This window comes from Mytilus edulis, chromosome 3, assembly GCF_963676685.1.
Source record: "Mytilus edulis chromosome 3, xbMytEdul2.2, whole genome shotgun sequence".
In the NCBI taxonomy this organism is placed as follows: Eukaryota; Metazoa; Mollusca; class Bivalvia; order Mytilida; family Mytilidae; genus Mytilus; species Mytilus edulis.
The window spans coordinates 17,515,258-17,539,033 of record NC_092346.1 but is presented as its reverse complement, the minus strand read 5'-3'; the positions used below and the strand labels follow the sequence as shown (position 1 = coordinate 17,539,033).

The following is a 23,776-nucleotide window of genomic DNA, read 5'->3' as shown; positions in this document are numbered from 1 at the left end:
ATAGGTAACGAATAGGTAACGAATAGGTAACAGGGTATTAACCGAGCGCTGGAACGGGTACATGCGCGCTAATAGGGTCATTTCATCTCTAAGAACACATTCCTACCACCAGAGACCTGAACACAATTAAAAAACGATTTATTTCAAGGTGCAGCGTATACCCCGCGCATTAAAAGCGAATAGGTAACGAATAGGTAACAGGTTATTTACCGAGCGCTGGAACGGGTACATGCGCTCTAATGGGGTCATTTCATCTTTAAGAACATATTGTTACCGTCTGAGACCTGGACATAATTGAAAATCCTTTTCTAACAGGTGCAACGTTTAAAAAAATGCATTATAAGCGAATAGGTAACGAATAGGTAACAGGGTATTAACCGAGCGCTGGAACGGGTACATGCGCGCTAATAGGGTAATTTCATCTCTAAGAACACATTCCTACCACCAGAGACCTGAACACAATTAAAAAAAAACGATTTATTTCAAGGTGCACCGTATACCCCGCGCATTAAAAGCGAATAAGTAACGAATAGGTAACAGGTTATTTACCGAGCGCTGGAACGGGTACATGCGCTCTAATGGGGTCATTCATCTCTAAGAACACATTGTTACCACCAGACATGAACACAATTAAAACACGATTTATTTCAAGTTGCAGCGTATACCCCGCGCATTAAAAGCGAATAGGTAACGAATAGGTAACAAGATTATTTACCGAGCACTGGAACGGGTACATGAGCGCTAATAGGGTAATTTCATCTCTAAGAACACATTGTTACCACCTGAGACATGGACATAATTGAAAATCCTGTTCTAACAGGTGAAACGTATAAGAAAATGTATTATAAGCGAATAGGTAACGAATAGGTAACGAATAGGTAACAGGGTATTAACCGAGCGCTGGAACGGGTACATGCGCGCTAATAGGGTCATTTCATCTCTAAGAACACATTCTTACCACCAGAGACCTGAACACAATTAAAAAACGATTTATTTCAAGGTGCAGCGTATACCCCCCGCATTAAAAGCGAATAGGTAACGAATAGGTAACAGGTTATTTACCGAGCGCTGGAACGGGTACATGCGCTCTAATGGGGTCATTTCATCTCTAAGAACACATTGTTACCGTCTGAGACCTGGACATAATTGAAAATCCTTTTCTAACAGGTGCAACGTATAAAAAAATGTATTATAAGCGAATAGGTAACGAATAGGTAACGAATAGGTAACAGGGTATTAACCGAGCCCTGGAACGGGTACATGCGCGCTAATAGGGTAATTTCATCTCTAAGAACACATTCTTACCACCAGAGACCTGAACACAATTAAAAAACGATTTATTTCAAGGTGCACCGTATACCCCGCGCATTAAAAGCGAATAGGTAACGAATAGGTAACAGGTTATTTACCGAGCGCTGGAACGGGTACATGCGTTCTAAGGGGGTCATTTCATCTCTAAGAACACATTGTTACCGTCTGAGACCTGGACATAATTGAAATTCCTTTTCTAACAGGTGCAACGTATAAAAAAATGTATTATAAGCGAATAGGTAACGAATAGGTAACGAATAGGTAACAGGGTATTAACCGAGCGCTGGAACGGGTACATGCGCGCTAATAGGGTAATTTCATCTCTAAGAACACATTCTTACCACCAGAGACCTGAACACAATTAAAAAACTATTTATTTCAAGGTGCACCGTATACCCCGCGCATTAAAAGCGAATAAGTAACGAATAGGTAACAGGTTATTTACCGAGCGCTGGAACGGGTACATGCGCTCTAATGGGGTCATTTCATCTCTAAGAACACATTGTTACCACCAGAGATATGAATTTAATTGAAAATCCTTTTCTAAAAGGTGCAACGTACAACAAACGTACTATAAGTGAATAGGTAACGAATAGGTAACGAATAGGTAACAGGGTATTAACCGATCGCTGGAACGAGTACATATGCGCTTCAAGGGGTATTTCATCTATAAGAACACATTATTACCACCAGAGATATGAACACAATTGGAAATCCTTTTCTAAAAGGTGCAACGTACAACAAACTTTTTAAAAGCGAATTAGTAACGAATATTTAACAGGGTATTATCCGACCGCTGGAACGGATACAAATGCACTTATAGAGTTATATCACCTCTAAGAGCCCAAATCTTCCACCAGAGACAACAAAACAATTGGAAATCATGTTTTAAAAGGTGCAACGTAAGATACACATATTATAAGCGAATTATAAGCGAGTGATGGAACGAATTAAACAAGGTAATAGCATGCTCCGAAACGATGTACACCCTGCTTACATGTTTAACTCTACCACATTATGTAAGTATGTGCCTGTCCCTAGACAAGAGCCTGAAATTAAGTAGTTATCGTTTGTTTTTGTGTTACATATTTCCGTTTATTTTTTTGTATATGAAATACGGCCGTCAGTTTTGTTGTTTGAATTGTATGAGGTTGTCATGTCTGGGCCTTTTATAGGCGACTACACGGTTTGGGCTATGCTCATTGTTGAAGGCCGTACAGTGAACTATAGTTGATAATTTCTGTGTCATTTTGGTCTAATGTGGAGTGTTGTCTTATTGGCAATCATACCACATCTTCGTTTTTACGCAAGCGCTAACACGGTGATTTCATCCCGTCGAACCAAGATCCATCTTCAAACATACGGACATAAAGCAGTTAAAAGGTAGAACGTATAAAAAACAAGTAAGGAACAAATGCGTTTCGAACATGAAGTAAAAGGATCGGTTGAGCACAAACACATATAAATAGGTCATAAAAAGATCATTTTACCTCAACCAATTCAGAACTATTACCATATGTAAGACTATTAACAACTAGATTTATAATTGCTAGCAATAACGGAAGGCACCCCTTCCCCCTATTACCAGGTGAGCGGCAGCCATTTTGACAATTCCAAAGTCAAAGAGAGCATCTACAGATGTCTAGTAACATTTTTGCAAAGTTTCATTAAGTTTGAACATTTTGAATTTTTGATATTTTTGCTGTTTCCAGGTTTACGGCGGCCATTTTGAAAATTCTAACTTCATAATCCAACTCTGCCTATGCCAGTTACCATTCCTGTAAAGTTTCATCCAGTTTGCGGAAAATTCTTATTTTTGAAATTTTTGACCTTTTTGCATTGTTTCCATGGTAACAAGACCTATTTTGGAAATTCCAACTCCAATGTTGCTCATCATTACTGTGAAGTTTCATGAAGTTTTGAGCATTTTTAGAATTTTGAAAATTTTGGTGTAGTTTCCATGGCAACATAGTAGTTCCAATAATCGCCAAAATCATCCAACACCTGTATATAGTGGGCACCTACATTGTTTTAAAATATGATGATTCTAAGTTGAAGCATATCCAAACAGTTCACCAAAAACCAAAAACTCATTTTTTTTCACAATTGTGCCGTTTCCATGGTAACGGCAGCCATATTAAACTATTCCATGCCATAATTAAAAAGGGGGAAGGATATTAAAAATCAAATAAGTAACGAATAGGTAACGAATAGGGAATAGGTAACGAATAGGTAACGAATAGGGAATAGGGAATAGGTAACGAATAGGTAACGAATAGGGAATAGGGAATAGGTAACGAATAGGTAACGAATAGGGAATAGGGAATAGGTAACGAATAGGCAACGAATAGGGAATAGGGAATAGGTAACGAATAGGTAACGAATAGGGAATAGGGAATAGGTAACGAATAGGCAACGAATAGGGAATAGGGAATAGGTAACGAATAGGGAATAGGGAATAGGTAACCAACTTGACGCCCATCTATTATGTATTTATAAGGTACATGCCCTGTGTGTCCGTTGTACCCATGTGACACATATGTTCATTTATATCTATAAAATAGACATCTAAATTGCAACCCATTGGTAGCCGAAAGGTTTCATCGATGTGATGTCAGTCAAGGAGGGGTTCGACTCCAAGTGAAGGTATATAAAAATAACAAAAGTTAAGGCAAAATTTTTAAATTAATTCTATAAGTAAACAGAAACCAGTAAATTAGCCAATTCAAACTTAATGAAATTAGGCACACAAAAAACTCAATTGAATATAATTGGGTGAGTCCATTTCAGCGACTGATTGTGGAATCGTTGATTCTAGAAAAAAGAAACAACAGTAAATGAATAGGCTGACGTCACGGCAATGGTTAAACTTGATGTGGAAATTGCGATAGTCATTGGATAACAACAACAATGGTCTTACACGCGAGGAGATTAAATTTGGGCCTCCATATGATGGTCCAAAGTTAAAAACACGTTCCAAATCTTTGTTTTTTCATGTTGACTGTTAAATATCAACATATATAAATTACAATTTGCTTTAAACGTTAGATGAAATATTTAACTAAAACCATTAATAATACTCAGTCAACATTTTTATGAGTAAAATATATTTTGCTCAAAAAGTCAGCGACAGAAAGCCTACATATTTGTGTCACATACTGTAATAAATTATTCTGCTAAATGCCCTTAGAAAAGATAAAAAATCAAATAATTTCAAGTATAACTCGCAGGGTTGAAACATGATTAGATCAATTAGTACTGAAATGATAGCAAGTTCACCAAACAAACACCGAGTCTTGTTCGGGTACTTGTCGGCTGGTTTGTCCTTAACCACCCTTTTTTGTCAATTTCTGACCATTTCTCTCTTGACAAAAAGTAACTTTATTTTCCCTTGAATAATTTTAGTTGAAATCTATGTAGTCATTTGGAGCAGGATCTGCTTACCCTTCCGGAGCACCTGAGATCACCTCCAGCTTTTGGTGGGGTTCGTGTTGCTTAGTCTTTAGTCTTCTATGTTGTGTCTTGTGTACTATTATTTGTCTGTTTGCTTTTTCTTTGTTAGCCATGGTGTTGTCAGTTAATTTTCGATCTATGAGTTTGACTGTCCCTCTGGTATCTTTCGCCCCTCTTCTATAATTTTCTGAAAATGTATTAATAAGTGCCAGGGGAAATGACTTTCATAAAACAAAAGTAAATTCCAGTCAACGCACTTTTACGCATTTTTATTGGAACTCTACATGTTTATTGAAGTTGTGTAAATAAAGATATATTTGAAATGCAAATAAACTTAATTATATTTTAAATATTTTAAAGTTTAATGAACATTATAAGTTAGAGCAGGTAACTCTTTATAACTCCTGTTGGTTGTTAAAATATCAGAATCTGTGACCGTAATAAACGCACGTACGGGAACCAGAGATGAATGAACTGTCTGCATATTTAATTTCAGATAATCACACAATGTTTACACGAACGTTTGAAATTACATTTGTTTCCACATTTAGATAATTGAAATCTAAAATCATCCCCAATTTTGTCTACAGATTCGTAGTTTACACCGACAAATTGACCTTTGTCTCCTCCCACTTTTAAACATCGATTTGTTGATATTTCATTCAGTACGATAAATGCGCGGTGGCTAGCAGGAATCAATTTGAAGTCTGATGATTTGCTGAATTCCTGAAAGAAAATATGTATGTTGATCGGCAATTATAAATTATTATCTAAATATTGTTTAAATCAGTGTAACTGCTAAAATACAGGTAACAGTAGAATACCGCTGTTCAATAGTCATAAATCGATTAAGCGAAAACAAAGCCGGGCTACAAATCTAAACCGAGGAAAACTATAAGAGGAAAACAACAGAACAACAGAAACACAGAACTCCAATAAAAATCAAGCCAACATACATAGAAACATATGTTTATTCTGCTTTGTTGATAGATTTTGGATTGAGCTGCATGCTTTCGGATGATATTTAAGGCTTGACAGGGGTTACATTAAGATTGAGAGATAGAAAATCTACAAATATTTTGAGCCCCGGTATAAACAGAATTGACATGCAATTGAACGCAATAGAAATAGCAAGAACATCAAACAGAGAAAGAAAATAATTCAGGGTAGCATCTACTGCATCAGAAGTAACACTTGCCCGAAGTTTTATAAGATTTAACCAAAAAAAGATTAAGTATAAATTTCTGTTCAACATTTTGCAAAATCCCTTTCTTGGACTTTGTAAACGATTCGATCCTACTATGCCAAGTTTGAACACGCTATCCACGACATACTATTTCATTAAATGCAGAATATCTAGTTCGATCTGGAACTATCTAGCTATTAACGACGACATACACAACGTTTTGACGCTACGATATCAAGTTTAACGGTTTGTAATCATAGAAAGCCTTACAAAAAAAGAACACAAACATGTTTTGGATTAGAAAACTTGATATTGTTACTCGCGACTTACAATTTACGATAGTTATATGTGGACAGTTTAATATTTATCAGAAAGTACTGATCCAAACATGAAACACAGTTTTACTATATGGACATTTCAGCGCTGAAAGCATAATAAAAGTGTCAAATATACCATACATTGTAGAAAACTGTATTTACATTTCCTTAACTTGTCCCAGCGACGATGAATGTTTTAAAGCAAACGGTATAAATAGATAATTTTCAACGCCTGAAAAGTCAAAAAAACGTTCTAAAATTTGTAAAAAAAACGTATTTCAGATGTTCACAAGATATTAGTCTGGTCTGATATCGGTATTATAATTTGGGCTTTAAATACTTGTATTGAATGCTAAGCTGCCAACATATTACGAACAGTTCTGCGATGAAGTGTCCATGGTAAATTTTTAATGTCACGGACCAAATAATGTCTCTAATTATGTTTTTTATCAAATGGTCTATAAACTCAATGGATCTACAGGACAGACAAACAACGACAACGAACACCTAAACATTAAAAGAATAGAAATCAGGAACATTTATTATAGAAAGCTCCATCTGAGTGGAACCCATATATAATTACATTAATAAGGTAAAGGTCGCCGTCATCTGTTACGTGAAGATATTTCTTTTCGCCGTTCTTAGATATTGTTGAATAGCGCCTGATGATAAAGGCGAACGTTTTCGTACTTTCAATTCTCCTGTTCTCCAGAAAACGACCTATAACAATTAAAAGAGAAGTTTATTAAATCGATTTCAAGACACAAAGTTGAACGTAATTTTCCATGAATGGTGGTTTAGTTCTATTTCATAATAGTTTCGTCATTTTGAAATATATACAATTGGTGCACATTTCACATGTTTGTTAGGGCAAAACCTTTTGTATTTGACACTTTTACAAACAAACAGGAGAAAAACAATCTATATATTGGGTTAAGTAAAAGCAGATAAGACTATGACAACCTCCTCTCCCCCCCAAAAAAAATTACAAAAACTATACAAAACTGACGCAAAAAACAACATTAAACAAGACACTACAGAAAATAAATTGGACGTTTCCTACTAGCGGCCTCGTGGTAAGTTAAATACGACGATTTCACTAAAGAAGGTGAAAGGATGAGCTTGCGGTACGACAAGAGAAAAACATGTGAAACAGATATTCCATAACGGCCAATCATGTAATGAATTACTCATATCTCTTGGACTGACTATAAACGACTGCAATTTTTGTCAAAATAATAAAACAAATATATACTTAATTCATTTCAATTTTCAATTTTAATGCAAATGTATTCGAATTCGTTTATGGGGTGCAATCCAACAATCCAAGTAAACAAAGGAAATCTAGAAATCATTAACAGACAATTCCAAATATGTTATATGATAAATTACGCTCAAAACCGTCTCGAGTATACAAAAATTGTGAATAAAATATAAACAAAATGTCAAATTTCTTCTATCAACAACAAGTTATCCAAATAACAAAAACAATAAGATAACCAATGACGAGGGTTCTGACCTAGGACAGGCATTTATATATGGATCAGAGGAATATCTTAAGGGCATACGACACAGTAACAGGGGAAATAATGACGTTATTAACGTAAAATGTTATTCAGTTTAGCAACGTCAAACTGTGACTTACCGGGAACAACCGCATTTTCGACTGATTTTAATCATTAGCATGAAATAACGAGTGCATGGAGCCGTCCTTTTTAAAATGATATTTGACTTGATACTGTATGAAAATTATTTATTCTAAGGTTTATGAAGAAATCACCGATGATAGTTTTTTAAATTAGATAAATAAACAACAAAAAATGCTTCTTTTTTTAATCTTGAAAATGTAATAAAAAAGAATTATTTTCAAAGAATTGTTTCACAAATTAAGAAAATACTTTTGTAAATACGATATTCCAAATCGGTTTTACAAAAATCCGCTTGTGTTTAACTTTGAAACAAAAAAGTTTAATATGTCTATTCAGAGGATAGAAATTCCAAGAAACCGAAAGTTTAGGTAAATGTCTAAAATTTCGTCCCCATTCATTTCTAAATTAAGCACATGAATGTACACTTTTTATTACATATTTGAATTGACCAGGTGAAAAATAGCTTGTATGCAAATTTTCGTAACCGAATCACCATGGGATCGAAACTGTATCGTATACCCTTGTTACAGGTGAGATTATGACGTACCAAAGTAAAATTTTATTCAGTTTCGCGACGTCAATCTGTGACATATCGGGAGCAGATGTATTAATCGAATGATTTTAATCATTAGCATAGAAACGAGTACATATATCCCACTTTTTTAAAATGACATTTAGTTTGATTATGTATGAAGATTATTTGCACCAATTCCCCCACTTTCATGAATATGACAGTTGTTTTTCATTCATGTGAAGTGTTTGAGCTTTTGATTTTTCCATTTGTTTAGGGACTTTCTGTTTTAAATTCTCCTTGGAGTTCGGTATTTTTGATATTTTACTTACCACTAAAATAATGATTATATACATAAATAAAAGTTGAAACAATAGAATATTTAAACGTAGCAACTATTACTACATTTTAAAGTAATCATTCAGATTAATTTTTTTTATTCTAAAATTATGAGACGTAGTAGTTTTGTTCATCCTAAATATTTTAAGCGTATCTTTAAGATAGAAAATTGTAATCATTTCTAGGCCGCAAATGTAAGCGATACGCAACGTTTGACCATATGTGCAAACGCGCTATTTTACCATAGATGTACACTCGCAATATTTTATACGCAAATTATATAACCTGAATGTTTAAGTTGAAATGATTAAGTCACTGATGCACGCATTTGTTATCTGATTTTTAATGGTATTTACCTACATTTTAGAAATTCGCAGGCCTTTTTGTGTGGTTGACCGGATTTGAGTCTTGCAAAAACGATTGTATTACTAGGTTTCATCAAGTACTGCATAAACTTATCTGTCCCAGATTTATTTAAAACAACCGTGCGCTCCAAATTCCTGGTCCAATCAGTTCCCGCCAAATATGAAGAGTCACTAACTAAACGTACAGCACGAGTTTCTGAAATTGAAATTAATTGAAAGATGCATCTATAGTCTTCATAGGTATTGCTCTATTTTATGATTTACTCAAAGTAATATATTCTTTTCGTGTGAGTTTTTTGTTTAAACAGTTTTAATCCACCATTTTCTACATAAGAAAATGCCTGTACCAAGTCAGGAATATGACATTTGTTAAAAATTCGTTTGATTGCGTTTTTGATTTTGATTTTGTCGTTTGATTAGGGACTTTCCTTTACGAACTTTCGTCGGAGTTCAATATTTTTGGTATTTTACATTTTATATGTACCTGCACATAACACTTTATTTTTTGATTGATTGATTGTTGATTGCTTTACGCCGCATGAGCACAAAAAGGCTATATCGCGGCGATCATTTTTTGAAATTATTGATATTGACAAGAAGTGGTTTCCATATTGATTTGCACCTCAAACGATTGTTTTCTGCAAATAATTGTGTCCAATTCTCCATTGAAAAATGTGTGCCTGTGTATAAATTCAAATGGAGGGTTATGCATGCAGGGAAGAAAAGACTAACCTATTTTTACACCCGGATTTGCTCCTCTTTGAGTTCATGCGATCCCTAGTTATTTATTTTTTTTTCATTTTGAAATGTATCTTCTTAATTTATTGATGAGATTTAAACATCGTTAAAATACTATCATTCATAATGTATACAAAGATGACGTATACGTGGATGAGAATAAAAGAGGGACCAAAGATACCAAAGGGACAGTCAAACTCATAAATCTAAAACAAACTGACAACGCCATGGCTAAAAATGAAAAAGACAAACAGAAAAACAATAGTACACATGACACAACATAGAAAACTAAAGAATAAACAACAGGTGCTCCGGAAGGGTAAGCAGATCCTGCTCCACATGTGGCACCCGTCGTGTTGTTTATGTGATTACAAATCCGGTAAATAGTATAATTCGGTAGGTCACATTCATGAAAGGGAAGGGGATTATAGTTACGACGTAAGGAACATATCCAATATCATTTGTGAAACGGTTATTCCATAACGGTCAACCAACTCGTGATGGCGTCCGTAAAATTTACGAAGGGATGATTTCAACTTCACCATTTGGAACTCTTGGTTTAATAGCTTCCTTGTGAGCAGTAACCCTCTATCAAGAAAATCATGATAGGAAATGCAAGCACGGGAATATCGTATCAATTGGGAGATATATACCCCGTATGCAGGTGCTGCTGGAATGTTGCTACTTAGAAATGGAAAGTTCACAATTGGAAAGCTGAAATCATCTCTTTTGTCGTAAAGTTTTGTTTTCAACCGACCCTCATTGTCAATTAATAATTCATGTGACGTCGTTCGATGATTCTTGTAGTATATTTTGAAAGCATTCTAATTAAAAAAGTTAATTAAAATGTTATTTCAAAACAAATATTCTTATTTGCATTAGTTTAATTGTAATTTCTATTGATAACTAAACGAATGTTATATGTTTTTGTTGAAACTCACCTTCAGATAAACACATATAAAAGAGCACATCTGTAACAGTGTTTGACGAGGGTCTCCAGTAAATCTATACATAACACAAATATATATAAATGGTAGTCAATAATATTCAATAAAGGCAACGGCAGTATACTGCTGTTCAATAATCATTAATCAATTAACGAAAACAAACCAAATAACAAACCGAATAACAAACCAAAACCCGAGGGAATCACATCAACTATTAGAGGGAAACAACGGAGCATCAGAAACACAAACTGCAACAAAAACATACGCCAACATACATCGAAACTGGTTTTTGATAACAACTACCATATTCCTGACTTGGTACATGACGTTTTGAGAAGAAAGTTATTGGAGTGGGCCATCGAGGAGCCGCAAGGACATTAATTTCAAAGATTGAAGAGGAATTAGAGAAAAAGAGAAAAAAAAACAACACAACGCGACGAAATAGTAAGCCTATGTGAAACCGAGTCTGTCGGTGATTTAGAGACAGTATAACTTACGCGTCAAACATTAACACTACTTTTAACGTTATTTTACTTTTTACATTTTTAACGTCATCATATCCTTGGTTAACGTTGTTCTATTTAAGAGATATCTGTATTGTATTTTAAGCTCCGACGTCACCAATTGGGGATTTGATGGTCGCAAATTAAGTATACTGGCGACGCGTTAGCGGAGACAGTAAACGGGTATTTGCGACCATCAAATCCCAAATTGATGCCGTCGGAGCTTAAAATACAATATTGTTATCTCCATTCTAATAAAACTGACAGAAAACAACGTTGAAACATGTATTTAAAATCTGTCATATGCCGTCTGCGCTTGCGCGTACGTCCCATAACATCAATTGTCAATTGATGCCATGTAAGAAAGTGACGTTATCCAATCAAAATGAACGTTACAAACGTTGTTGTATTAGAATAGTATGTATCATGTTACTATATTGAATTGAGATTATCTTAGCTGCATTTGGCAAAACTTTTAAGAATTTTGGTCCCCAATACTATTCAACTTCGTACTTTTTTTGGCCTTTTTAACTTTTTTGGATTCGAGCGTGACTGATGAGTCTTTTGTAGACGAAACGCGCGTCTGGCGTATAGTCCTGGTATCTGTGATGAATTTATATTATACGATCAAACGAACCAGACGTTGTATTACTGCCTATCTATTACTTTTATTTAACCCATCCGTCACAAATACAGTACAGATAAACGTATGAAACACTCTTTAAAAGATGCATGATTGTATTCAGCAAATTCCATCCGATGAACTACTGTTAAGCAATAATGGCGAAAGATACAAAAGAGCTACTCAAATTGTAATTCAGTGGTTGTCGTTTGTTGCTGTATATTATATTTGTTTTTTCGGTCATTGTTTTTTTCATAAATCAGGAAGTTAGTTTTGTCGATTGAATTATTTGCATTGTCATTATAGCTGACTTTGCAGTATGGGTTTTGCTGATTGTTGAAGATCGTACAGTGCCGTATAGTTTTTAACGTCTATGTCATTTGTTCTCTAGTGAAGAGTTGATTTATTGGCTTCAGTAACAGATTTATAACACACAAAAATAAATGTTTTTATGTAACTTGTATATAATAGTAAAAACAATATACATACCATCGGTATATTTTCATTTAAAGGTATTTTTTCTAAGAGCTCCATGACTTCATTATGAGGCATTAGTGTAACATCTTCATTGTATATATAAAGAAACTGATCACCGTTTCTGCAATAGAAAATATTAACACTAATTTCCTCGGTTATTGAAAGAACTTGTACGAGCATGAGTTGTTTTAATTATTTTTATATTACATGCAGACATTTAATAGTTATCCCACAAGGACGCGGTGTGTCAGTGTAAGATCACCCCGATGGCCGGACCACAGAGGGTGATCTAACATTGACACACCAAGTCCGAATGGGATAACTATTTTACATCCCAGCTGTTTTAGATTCGATGAAAAACCGTCTACAATTCATAAAATCGAGTTTAGAACGCCACACAACCATTATAATATAATTTATATATTACTATATGATGTATTCCCTTTATGACCCCTGAACACGATGAGTAGATATCAAACAATGTCAACTCGCCCCACTTGCCAATCGGCCCTCACTATATCGCCACTTTATAAAAAATCGCCCCACTCTTGTTTACCGACTCTTCCCACTTTTAAAAAAGTGTAAAATCAAATTGAACAATTAGTCTGACAACTCACTTATTAAAAGGTTTAAACCCCACTGAATAAAGGTCTGCCAACTCGCCCCACTTATAAAAAGATCTTGCTTCCTTTAAGTATGTTAAATTACTTTTTGTTCGTATCCAGTCGTCCTGGTGTAGTGGTATGTGTCGTGGCTTGATATGCTAAAGGTCTTGAGTTCTGATCCCTGCATATACACTGGATTTTTTCTGCGTGAATTTTAATAGATAGTCTTTTCCGTATAATTAATAAGTTTTATAGTGGATTTGACATTCCCGCCAAAATGTTACAGAACAAAGGAAAGCATGCATAACAAAGAAACTCAAACTGGGATGGACAAAGAAACTCAAACTGGGGTGATCTGGTAGGGGTGATCCGACTCAGATCACCCCTGTTAGAACAAAGGAGCTGGGATGTAACATGAATTACAGACATAAATCTTTTTTGCGATGATCAAACTCATGACATAATTGCACAATATTTTAAGCTTACACCCTCTTGCTGCCGGAGGGACACATATGTCCACACCGGCAGTGCCGGAGGGTCACATATGTCCATGGTTATATTTATGGAAGCTTTTCATCAATGCTGTATCTTTTTCAAATAAAAGACCGAAGATTAAACAGTGTTATGTTTTTCTAAAATGGGTCAAAATGTAACGGTCATTTTGTCGTGACGTCATATATCGAATGACGTCGTTATTTTGCATGTTACGTCACAGACGTCCAGCTGTCGTATTTTGCGGCATATGGAATGCAACTTTGAAAAACGGTCGACAGCAAGAGGATTAACCTTCATACAACGTAGATTTTACTGTCTCAATTTGAGTTAACATAACGACTCTAGGCGTTTGTATAATGTTCGTTCGCTTGTGAATAGTTATAAAGTGTGACTTTTTGTTTATTTTTTTAGAAATTGCATACCAAAACAAATTTGGAATTCAAAATGTTACGGACTGGTAGAACATGGAATCTACCCCTTCAAAATATTTGTCAACGTTCAATATTGTCGTTCCAAACGAATTGCATTAGAATTAAGAAAATGTCATTCACATTCCATCAAGTAAAATATAATAATACCACCTAAACTATTACTCTAATGACCTTTTGCCTTAGGAATTCCACTCTAAAAATTAAAAGCAATCACTCAATTAGATTTCAAACCATCATTGGATACATAAGAACTTTTTTATATCTAATTTAAATAGTTTGACAAGAATATAAATTTGGCAGAATTTCGCTTTTTATCATATTTATGTAAACGATACAAAATTTATAAAATAATAAGTAGAGGGGCAGTTATCATATTTAAAAACAAGAAAAGGTTAGTCTTCTGTAGACGAAACGCGCGACTGGCGTATTAAACTATATCCATTTATACATAGTGTTAAAAAAAAACTTAGAGTTTCGAATAATTCCAACATCAAACCATGCAATAACAAGATTTTAAGAGGATGAAATGAAGAAAACAAACTGTTAATAATAAACGAAATTTATAGAAAGTACTGCCTCAGGACATCAACAACAGTACCCAAAAGTCTCTTATAATGTTAACCTAGAAACAGAATCTTCATTTGTTTGGAATATTTTCATCCCGAAATTTGTACAGCTGCTTATTTAGTACCTATATTAAGTTTTTCGTGTGAAACGGGAAAATATATTTCCATTAAGAAACGATAAACCGATGGATTTTCAAAAGCTTATTGCAAAACTTTTGACAGCGGTATTGAAGATCATAGTTTATTTTAATGTTATGAAATAGAGAGTATATATGGGTCATTTTCAAAAAATGTCGAATTTTGAAATTGAAAAATTTATTAAAAGTTACTTATTCAAACAACCCTCTACATAAGCAAATCAAAACAAACGGTACTTTAAGAACAACATATTAAAAGATGCAATCTTAATGATGTCATAAAAGAATATCTTGAAACATTTTTTGATCGGTAGTACAATATTTTGTCTATCCTGTTACCATTTTCAAAAGAAATTTTGGGTTATTAAGAACAGGTTTAGATAAAATGTTAAGCTTGTTTTACGTTACCAATTAGATGGTTTTCAAGAGAATAAACTTCTATATATATTCATTCTGTAAAATAATAGATTATTTGCCAATTTTCTAGGTTTTACTGAAAAATGGCTCTAAAAATTGGTTTTCAAAGGTTGTTAAAATTACCACCAGTAATGCAAGTCTAAGATAGCAATTTATCTTGTTCGGTCTTTTTTCACCCTTTCAAATAAACCCAACATCAAGTAAATCCCTCATAAGTTAATTTACTTTTCTCTATATTTCGTTGGTAACAGTAACGTACGTTTCTGATATATCACTATATAAAAGTCTATCCTGTTACCTTTTTGTCTATCCTGTTACCGATATCAGTATTGCACCTGCAAATGCTTAATTGGGAAGATAAAGACGTTATAACCTTAAGATGAGTTCAAACAATGAAATAATTCATTCGTTTTCCACCTACATGTTAAGATAAAAATATTAACGACGTTTTTGTCTATAATTGTCTATCCTGTTACTGTAACCATAGCAACCATAGTAACAGGATAGACATAACAGGATAGACAAATTTCTTCGTTTTTGATTGCTGTTGTGAAATAACTACTCCCTTTGGTGAAGTGATTATGGTTTTCTATTGTGAATTTGGTTTCCAACACGTTATTGCACTTTTTACAACCATACTGTTAGTGTAATTAATCAAAATGGTTGGTAACAGCACAGACATGAAAAAAAGTACGCTCTATTTTTTTCACTAAATGTCTTGAAATTTCTTTTCTCTACACTGTCGTTCAAGAAACGAGGCGTTTTAAATGTAAAGTTTACTTTGCATTTTTGAAATCAACACTGACTGATTCAATATTCATAGGGAGAATAATTTAACGACTGATTTAAGTAGCGGTAACAGGATAGACATGAACCTCCTGTACGCTGATTGAATTTAGTTTGTAGATAATCTGTTACATACAATGATAAAGAAGCTACGAAAAATCGTTAGAATTATAATTAACGTTCTTAATAAGTCCCGTTTGCAGATATCAAGGCGATCAGAAAATCGGAAAAAAATCATTTGAAATGTGTTTTTCTGACAATGTACGCACACAAATACCCCCAAAATCGGACTTAAATGCAGTTTAATCTTATCAAAATAGATGTGAGGTGTGTTTATTATTAATGTTCTGAATCACAAATCCGACAAGCTTTCATTTAAACCATTACAACTGAAATTTCCATTAGAAATAACATTTTTAGCATGGGTGTACTGAAAATTCGACATTTTTTGAAAATGACCCATATATATATATAAACAGTTGCTGTATAAAAAAAAAATTGTCCTGCTGGAGCCGACTTGGATTTGATCTGTATAACAGAAGTGATGATTTCAGTTGGGCCATTTCTAAGCAGCACTGTTCCATCGTACGGCGTTTCGTGTATTTCAACTCATTCGCTCCGCCCGTGCATAATCAGACCAGATCACATTATAATTGATCTAACGTTAAGACTTCAATGTGTTAGTAAAATAAGTACGATTGAAATAGAGACTGGAAATTTTTTACAGTCAACACAATTTTTTGACTCTAATCACAAGATACATGTTTTCATGATCTGCAAACTTGCTGATAGTGCATTTTCTATGATGTATGATGATATTTAGTATTTGACAGAGAGGTTTCGCAGGCGATTGGTGCATGAATAGTTGATGCAAACTGCATCTGTTTCCATTCTGATCTTAAACAAGTCTTATTACCCTTATTATGACTGTATGCATCTTTTTTTTTACTGAACAGCTACCTTGGGTTTTTATATTTATTTGTATCCTTTGTGTACGTTAATCATAGCTTGAAACAATACAATAAACGTTTAAGGATGTTGGCTTGTCATGTTTTGGAATGTTTGTCAGATTTTCGAAATCCTCTGGTTTTATCCATTTGAATGCCTTTAAAAAATGCCCATGAACCCCCATTTTTCTTTTTATAAATCTTTTACATGTATAGTTATAAATTAAAACAATGCTCTTCAACTTCGTACTTGTTTGGCTTTATAAATATTTTGATATGAACGTCACTGATGAGTCTTATGTAGACGAAACGCGCGTCTGGCGTACTAAATTATAATCCTGGTACCTTGGATAACTAATTATAAGCCATTTGTAAAAGTCTTATAAAATCTTATTTATATTTTAATAGTTTTTGAGAACTTTAACTGTTAAATGATAAGGCTATGAAAAATCAAGAGAGAACATTTTCCCGCCAAAATTCCAATGGCTAATATCTCGAAAACAAGCACATTGACCCCTATATATATTTTTTTTTTGTTTTGCTTTTTTGATTCCTCAATTAATTCTCTATCAATCTATACTCTTTTTATGGAAAGTTATTTATTTTGAAACTGAGCAGCGATCATCCTTAATGTACGCGACACGGTATTTTTTACCTGATATTAGGTAAAATATTCGTTGTTTAAATAATCTTATTCAGAATTACCATTCCTAACTAAACATAATGCAATTATTCGTAAACACAATACCTTAGTTTCAGTGTCGAAGGAGTTGTCCTTGTAGAATCTGGTACAAATGTGTGTTGGAAGCCTTGATTTACTATGTACCTGGTTTCTATTTTTCCATGAAGCCACTGAACTGTCTTCACTTCTGATTGTTCCATTCCTAAATCTAAAATTTAAGGGTGGAACTCCTAAATGTATAACATGTAGGTAAAATATAACTGAGAGCAACCTCACATCTGAACAATGGATTTCTCTTTATCAAGTACTTTCTACCAAAAAGGATGATGATAAATATAAAAACAGGTTAGAGGTTAATATGACCAAATGAGACCTAAAAAGTATAAGCAAATTCATTTATAAATTTATTTCTCACACTTGATAGTAATGGTTCTCTCAGATAAAGAGACAATTTAATTATTATGGACCATCCAAAAGAATTTTAAAGAATACCGAGATGAATTCGAGAACTTACTGCGGAGTGTTCTTTGGAAAAAGTACCATGTCGGCATTCATAATCAGGCTTTAGTCTTATAATCAAATTTGATTTAATATAATTGAACATCAATTAACTGTTGTTATCTCGTTTGTGCCATACGAATTAAATGTGATTATTTACTGGATATACATTCAGCGGAAGGGGGAGGGGTACATTCAAAATCTTATTTCAGTTTCTGTCTTCAACTCTGAAATCCCTTTTCGACAAACGTCGATAAAAAAAGAGGAAAAAGTTTTACGTATAGAACGGATACAAAATTTACACTAAATGCTTAACCTGTATTATCTATTGTCATACAAATCAAATGCAACAAGGAATGTTTCTTTTGTTTTACCTATGTTAGATTTCATTTAATACCTCGTCAAATGGGCCTTGTGTTGTTTTATTCATTGAACTCGAAGTATGCTTTACAGCGTGGTCAGTATCCTGCATACATTTGAATGTTTCACTCTCTGTAGAACTAGACGTGCACTTGTGTTTGCCTGAATTAAAGTTATACATATTTGTGTCAGTTTTTTTTTCTTTTTGGCAAAATGAACTTAATAGTGTCAAGGTCAAAAGACACAGGGTGTTTCCATTTAAGAATACGAACAATGAAATACCCATGATCTGTTAAATTATTTTAATTGTGAAATGGCGAGGTACCGTACTAATAATACTGCACCAGATGCGCATTTTGACTATTAATATCTCCTAAATGATGCTCAAATTCAAAATATTTGAAGATCAATAACATTAACACAAACTGTTACAAGATTGTGAAACATAAAATTACAAAATGAAAAGGTCCAAGCTAAGGAAAAAGCGTCAAAATTGTGAAGATCAACTCTTTTATTGAACAAATATCAACATTTTATGCAAATATCACCAAAAAGTTTGGTTATGTTAGTACCGAACTACTAGCTATTGGTGATATCATCGGGACTAGGTCTACAAAAGTTATTTGGGAAATATGAATGTGCAACTTCTTTGCGGCTGGAAAATCGTAAGATCAATAATAATGACAATTTGATTTTAAAGTTTTTATAATATAACGAGAAAATACGAAAACATGAAGCAAATCAATAATTATCAGACATGTAGAAATGCCTCTTGACACCATAAAAGTGCATTCTCTTTTCAAGAAGTCGCTATGTCGAGGTAAGCTAGTAACAATATTACTTTTGTAACTAACTGTTTGAGGAAACTAAAAGACAGCCATTTTCTAAGATGAAAACCAACCAACATGTTACAACAAATATTTTTCATGTTCATAGTCCACAAATATCCGTTTTGTGAATTTCCCTTTGTAATGCAGTCATTTTGTTTTGTTAAAAACGTTTAATTATTGTAAGCCCTTTTTGTGATATTGCAAAGTCCTGGTGTTATTGTTTAAATGGGCACTAGCTGTCAAATTCATGTTCACCGATTTGACTCAAATTCTCATATCTATAGTAAATTGTAAAACAGTTATTCAAATTAGAAAAAAAGTCTTAAAATAAGCAATTAACTGGTCATAGGCTCGATAAAATGTAGCTTCGTTTCGTGTGTAATTTTGTCTAGCCCAGACAACATGAGTATGTTGGCCCAACATTGGCACAACGTATATCATTGCATTGGCCCATCGTTGTATTTTAACGTTGGCCCAACGTATAAGTGCAAAGTGGGCCTACGTTGGCCCAACATGATGGCTTCATGTTGGCCCAGCGTTGTACGGTTATATGCAATACATAGAGCCAACGTTGGCCCATTGTATGAAAAACGAAATCCATGTTGGCACAACGTTGGACCAACGTAGAAATATCTTTTCTTATGTTGGCACTATGTTGGTCCAAGGTAGGTATTTCTCATTTTTATGTTGGCAATTCGTTGGTCTATTGTTTCAATCAAATTACAATGGATGCTGCATGAGGAGCTGTATATGATAAATACTCCGGAGCGCATTTGATCTTTTTTTGTATTCCAAATTGACAAAGTTTAAGGTAGCAATTCTGTATTTTTGTATTACCCATTGTTGTTACTGTCCTTGTTTTTTTCATGAACCTTGCCTCTTTAATTTTATTTATTGTATGACGCTAAGATATTTCTTTGGCAATGTTTGATGGATCGACCAGATAAACTCTGTGTCATTTGGTGTCTTGTAAAGAGTTGTCTCATTAGCAATCATACCACATCTTCTTTTTTCATATCAATTTCATTTATTTCTTTAACAAATGACGTATGGCTTATGGTTAGGCGATCATACAAATAGTTTTTTCAGAGATGTAATTTTAGTTGTATTGGTTCCAGATCCAGAATGAAAATTAAATAATTCAGAAGATGAAACTTTATTTATTTTAAATTTGATATCATTGGTCGTCACCACAAGTAGTGTCCTTCTCAATTTGAACTTCAACAGTGTCATTATTATTTATATATGTTATTCTTTTTTTCCCTTCTCTGTTTCTTGCCACCTTCTCTGTCAAGGCTTAAGCGCCGCCAATCTTTAGCTGCATCATCTATCTCCTTATCCGAAGACTCATTACAGCTATGTGTTTTTTCTAACCGACTCTGAAATAAAGTTATAAGTAAACTTGAATTGTGTATTTGTCTAATGCATGCGTGCATAATCTCCCTTCTAGATATGTAATATAAATTAATGTATATTCTAAATAGTTTAAACACTATTTAATACAAAATAAAATCTTAAATAACCATTTTTTTTTATATTGGTTATTTGTCTAATGGTCAGAAATTCATTAGTATTAGACGGATTTGTGGGTTTAACAAACCCTTATTACTATTATTTCAGAATTCGGTATCAAACTTTATATATTCGTAATATACATGATATATAAAGAATAATTTAGATGTGCATTAATGAACAGTTATATATTTGATATATAAAAACACAGTTACACATTCAAGTGTGTATATGATCAGATTTCACAAATATATCGTATCTGTTTGCATGCGATTTAGAAATACAATAAAACTAACAAATTCATTTATATTTTAATGAAGTAGAAATCATTATACCACATTTTTGAAACATTACGGAATAAGGTACATCTTAAGACAATTTTATTCCATTAACTTCAGTAATGATCATACATGTTGTGGTTATAGATTTAAATAATTTGCCATTTATTTGAAGATACTAATGTTCAGTGGCAAATATTTCATGATAATTAATAGGATTAAAATGATTTAAAATCTTTTGCCCGAAACGTATAATCTTCAAGATCAGCATTATAAAATGATAGTAATAAATATATGTTTTGATTTATAACAACATCCCTCAGATTAAAAAATCATATTGTATTTGTCATTCTTAATCGTATATATATATCAGATTTTTTAAAGTTACAACTTACATGTTACTATCTTTCTCTTTGAATCTCAGATGACATGATTTTCTCTTTTTGTTTTCTTCGTATCACTGCTTTCTTACAAATACACAACAGGAAATAATCACAAAAGTGACCATCCCATTACATTCAGATTTCCTATAAACTTAATTACCATAGCAACTATCTTTGAAATTTGTCGAACATATGGTCAAACCTTATCAGAATGGGCTTGATTAACAGACTGGCTGTATCAAATATCACTCTGCATATAATTGCTATTATTTTGTTTCACAAAGTTTAATGAATAAAGTTATTATAAATAATGATTGCAATAAATTTTAATTTTTAACCAGGCAATCTATGTTTACGATATACATTTTTTTTATTACAGTAATGATATTCCAGTATAAATTTTACCTGACTTAATTATATATAGAGTATAATATATGATCACGCAACGTTGGGCCAGTATTGGCCCAACATAGAGTTGTAAATGTAATTTCAGTTGATAAACACTTTCGGTATAACATTAACTTTTCATAAAGCTTGCTGCAATCGAAATTATCCGCCTCCCAAGAGAAATAAAGCGTAAAATATTATATAATCAATTCTATTAACAAAATTTCATATCGGCCCTATGTTGCTACTAACATAATGCCAACATTTGCCCGATTATTTATAACCAACATGAGATAATAATATGAATTTACAACAACAGACCAACGTTGGGCCAATGTTGTGCAGCCGACACCAACGTGCGACCAATGTACCGACAATTTGCCAACGTTGGGCCAATGTCGTGCAGCCAACATAAACTTGCGACCAACGGACCGACAATTTGCCATCGTTGGGCCAATGTTGTGCAGCCAACATAAACTTGCGACCAACGGACCGACAATTTGCCAACGTTGGGCCAATGTTGTGAAGCCAACACCAACGGTCGACCAACGGGCCGACCATTTGCCAACGTTGGCCCACTGTTAGTCTGCTGACTGGGAGACGACATATAATTAACTATCGAGTTGAGATCACGAAGACCACCGATGCCTATATAAATGATATAAACATAAATATAGATATAAATAGATAGCGGAAATCGTGCATTTGGATTCTTCTAGGTCTATTTGACTAAATTAAAAGATCAAAAACATATGTAAATCATCGTTTTTACCTGTATAAGAATGCTGTTTTGAAGGATCGAATCAGTCAATCAAATGATTTATCTTTGTTTTACTTTCAATGTTGACATTCTTTACCTTAAAATAATCAACACGCACACAATTCATGCGTTATCCATCTCTAGTTAAATTGAAGTTCATATGAAAACGGCTTCAATGAGGTCGAATTATTCACTTGCAAGTGAATAATTCATCTTCAATGGTTTTTAGCTTATTTTGACAAAATTGAGCATACTGGCTGCTAAAAGCGAATTATTATTTCACTTTCATTAATGATTGAACAAAAAAATCATATCTTATATTTTTCATATATCTCGTAGTGCCCCTTTAATGACTAACCATCATTTGAGGTTGAAAATATCAATTTCAATTAGGTAATTAAGATACTCTAAAAGATTCCTTGAAAGTTTTGTTGAAATCCATATACTATTTACGGACAAAAAGTCATGACGTTCGTACTAACAGATACTTTAGTAAGGGTATTGCGAATGTGAAATATACTTCGTCTCTTTACTGACAATATCGATCGTTAATATATATCATAATTCGTTTTTATACCGATTATTTAACTATACTTACCACTTTCGACAGAAATTACATCCTTTTCTTCAATTTCTTTGTTCATTTTTCAACTCTGTGCTTCCTTATCTTCAGTGCAGATTGAAACTTTAAACGTGTAAATTGTTTTTTTGGTGTTTTATTCTATATTGACCAATGAACAATAAATATCATACATCATGTCCTTTTGTTTAACACACCGCATACTTGACATGTTTTGATGATACATGAAATATGTATTTAAGGTCGTTTGCATGTTAATGTCACGATAAATCATTATTTACATCCGCGAATGTATATGTAAGTAAATTACTATACAAAGCTACCATTTGCAGTGCACCAACTGACGTATAAATGCATTTCTGGAAATTTTTTAATTTTATTTTTCCGAGAATGTAAAATAACTTTGATGAATATTTCTTGTGCTTTTAAAATCCAAACTGATTTTTTTTATCCTGTAGATGTACATTGTAATGTCATCATGGGGAGAACATTTTCTTTGTATCTGAATAAACTTTTAAAATTTTATGGTTATCATTTTGTTCGCTTTTTTTCTTCTTGTAGTTGATGTGTTTTCCTCGTTTTAAGTTTGTAGCCCGGATGATTTATTTTCGCTTAATGTATGTTGCATTGTCGCACTTCAGTGTTTCTGATGTTTTGTTGTTTTCCTCTTATAGTTGAACCCGGATTTGTTTTCTTTCAATTGA

At 33.4% G+C, this 23,776-nt stretch overlaps 1 protein-coding gene across 3 annotated transcripts; it reads right to left on the bottom strand.

Moving 5' to 3' along the window:
* Positions 1-5,017: 5,017 nt before the first annotated feature.
* Positions 5,018-23,257, bottom strand: LOC139515926 (uncharacterized). 3 transcript variants are annotated; one of them, XM_071305689.1, is made up of 7 exons: positions 23,091-23,257; positions 17,551-17,692; positions 12,431-12,539; positions 10,811-10,874; positions 9,127-9,327; positions 6,851-6,987; positions 5,018-5,490 (listed from the first exon to the last, which is right to left on the bottom strand). In XM_071305689.1, exons 1-7 carry the CDS (start codon positions 23,134-23,136, stop codon positions 5,257-5,259), a joined length of 933 nt encoding a protein of 310 aa, XP_071161790.1. In that variant the 5' UTR covers positions 23,137-23,257; the 3' UTR covers positions 5,018-5,256. The 3 variants fall into 3 exon arrangements, with proteins under 3 accessions (XP_071161790.1, XP_071161791.1, XP_071161792.1); XM_071305690.1 differs by having other exon boundaries at positions 17,551-17,686; positions 23,091-23,250; XM_071305691.1 differs by lacking the exon at positions 23,091-23,257 and adding an exon at positions 18,380-18,494.
* Between the last annotated feature and the right edge of the window lie 519 nt (positions 23,258-23,776).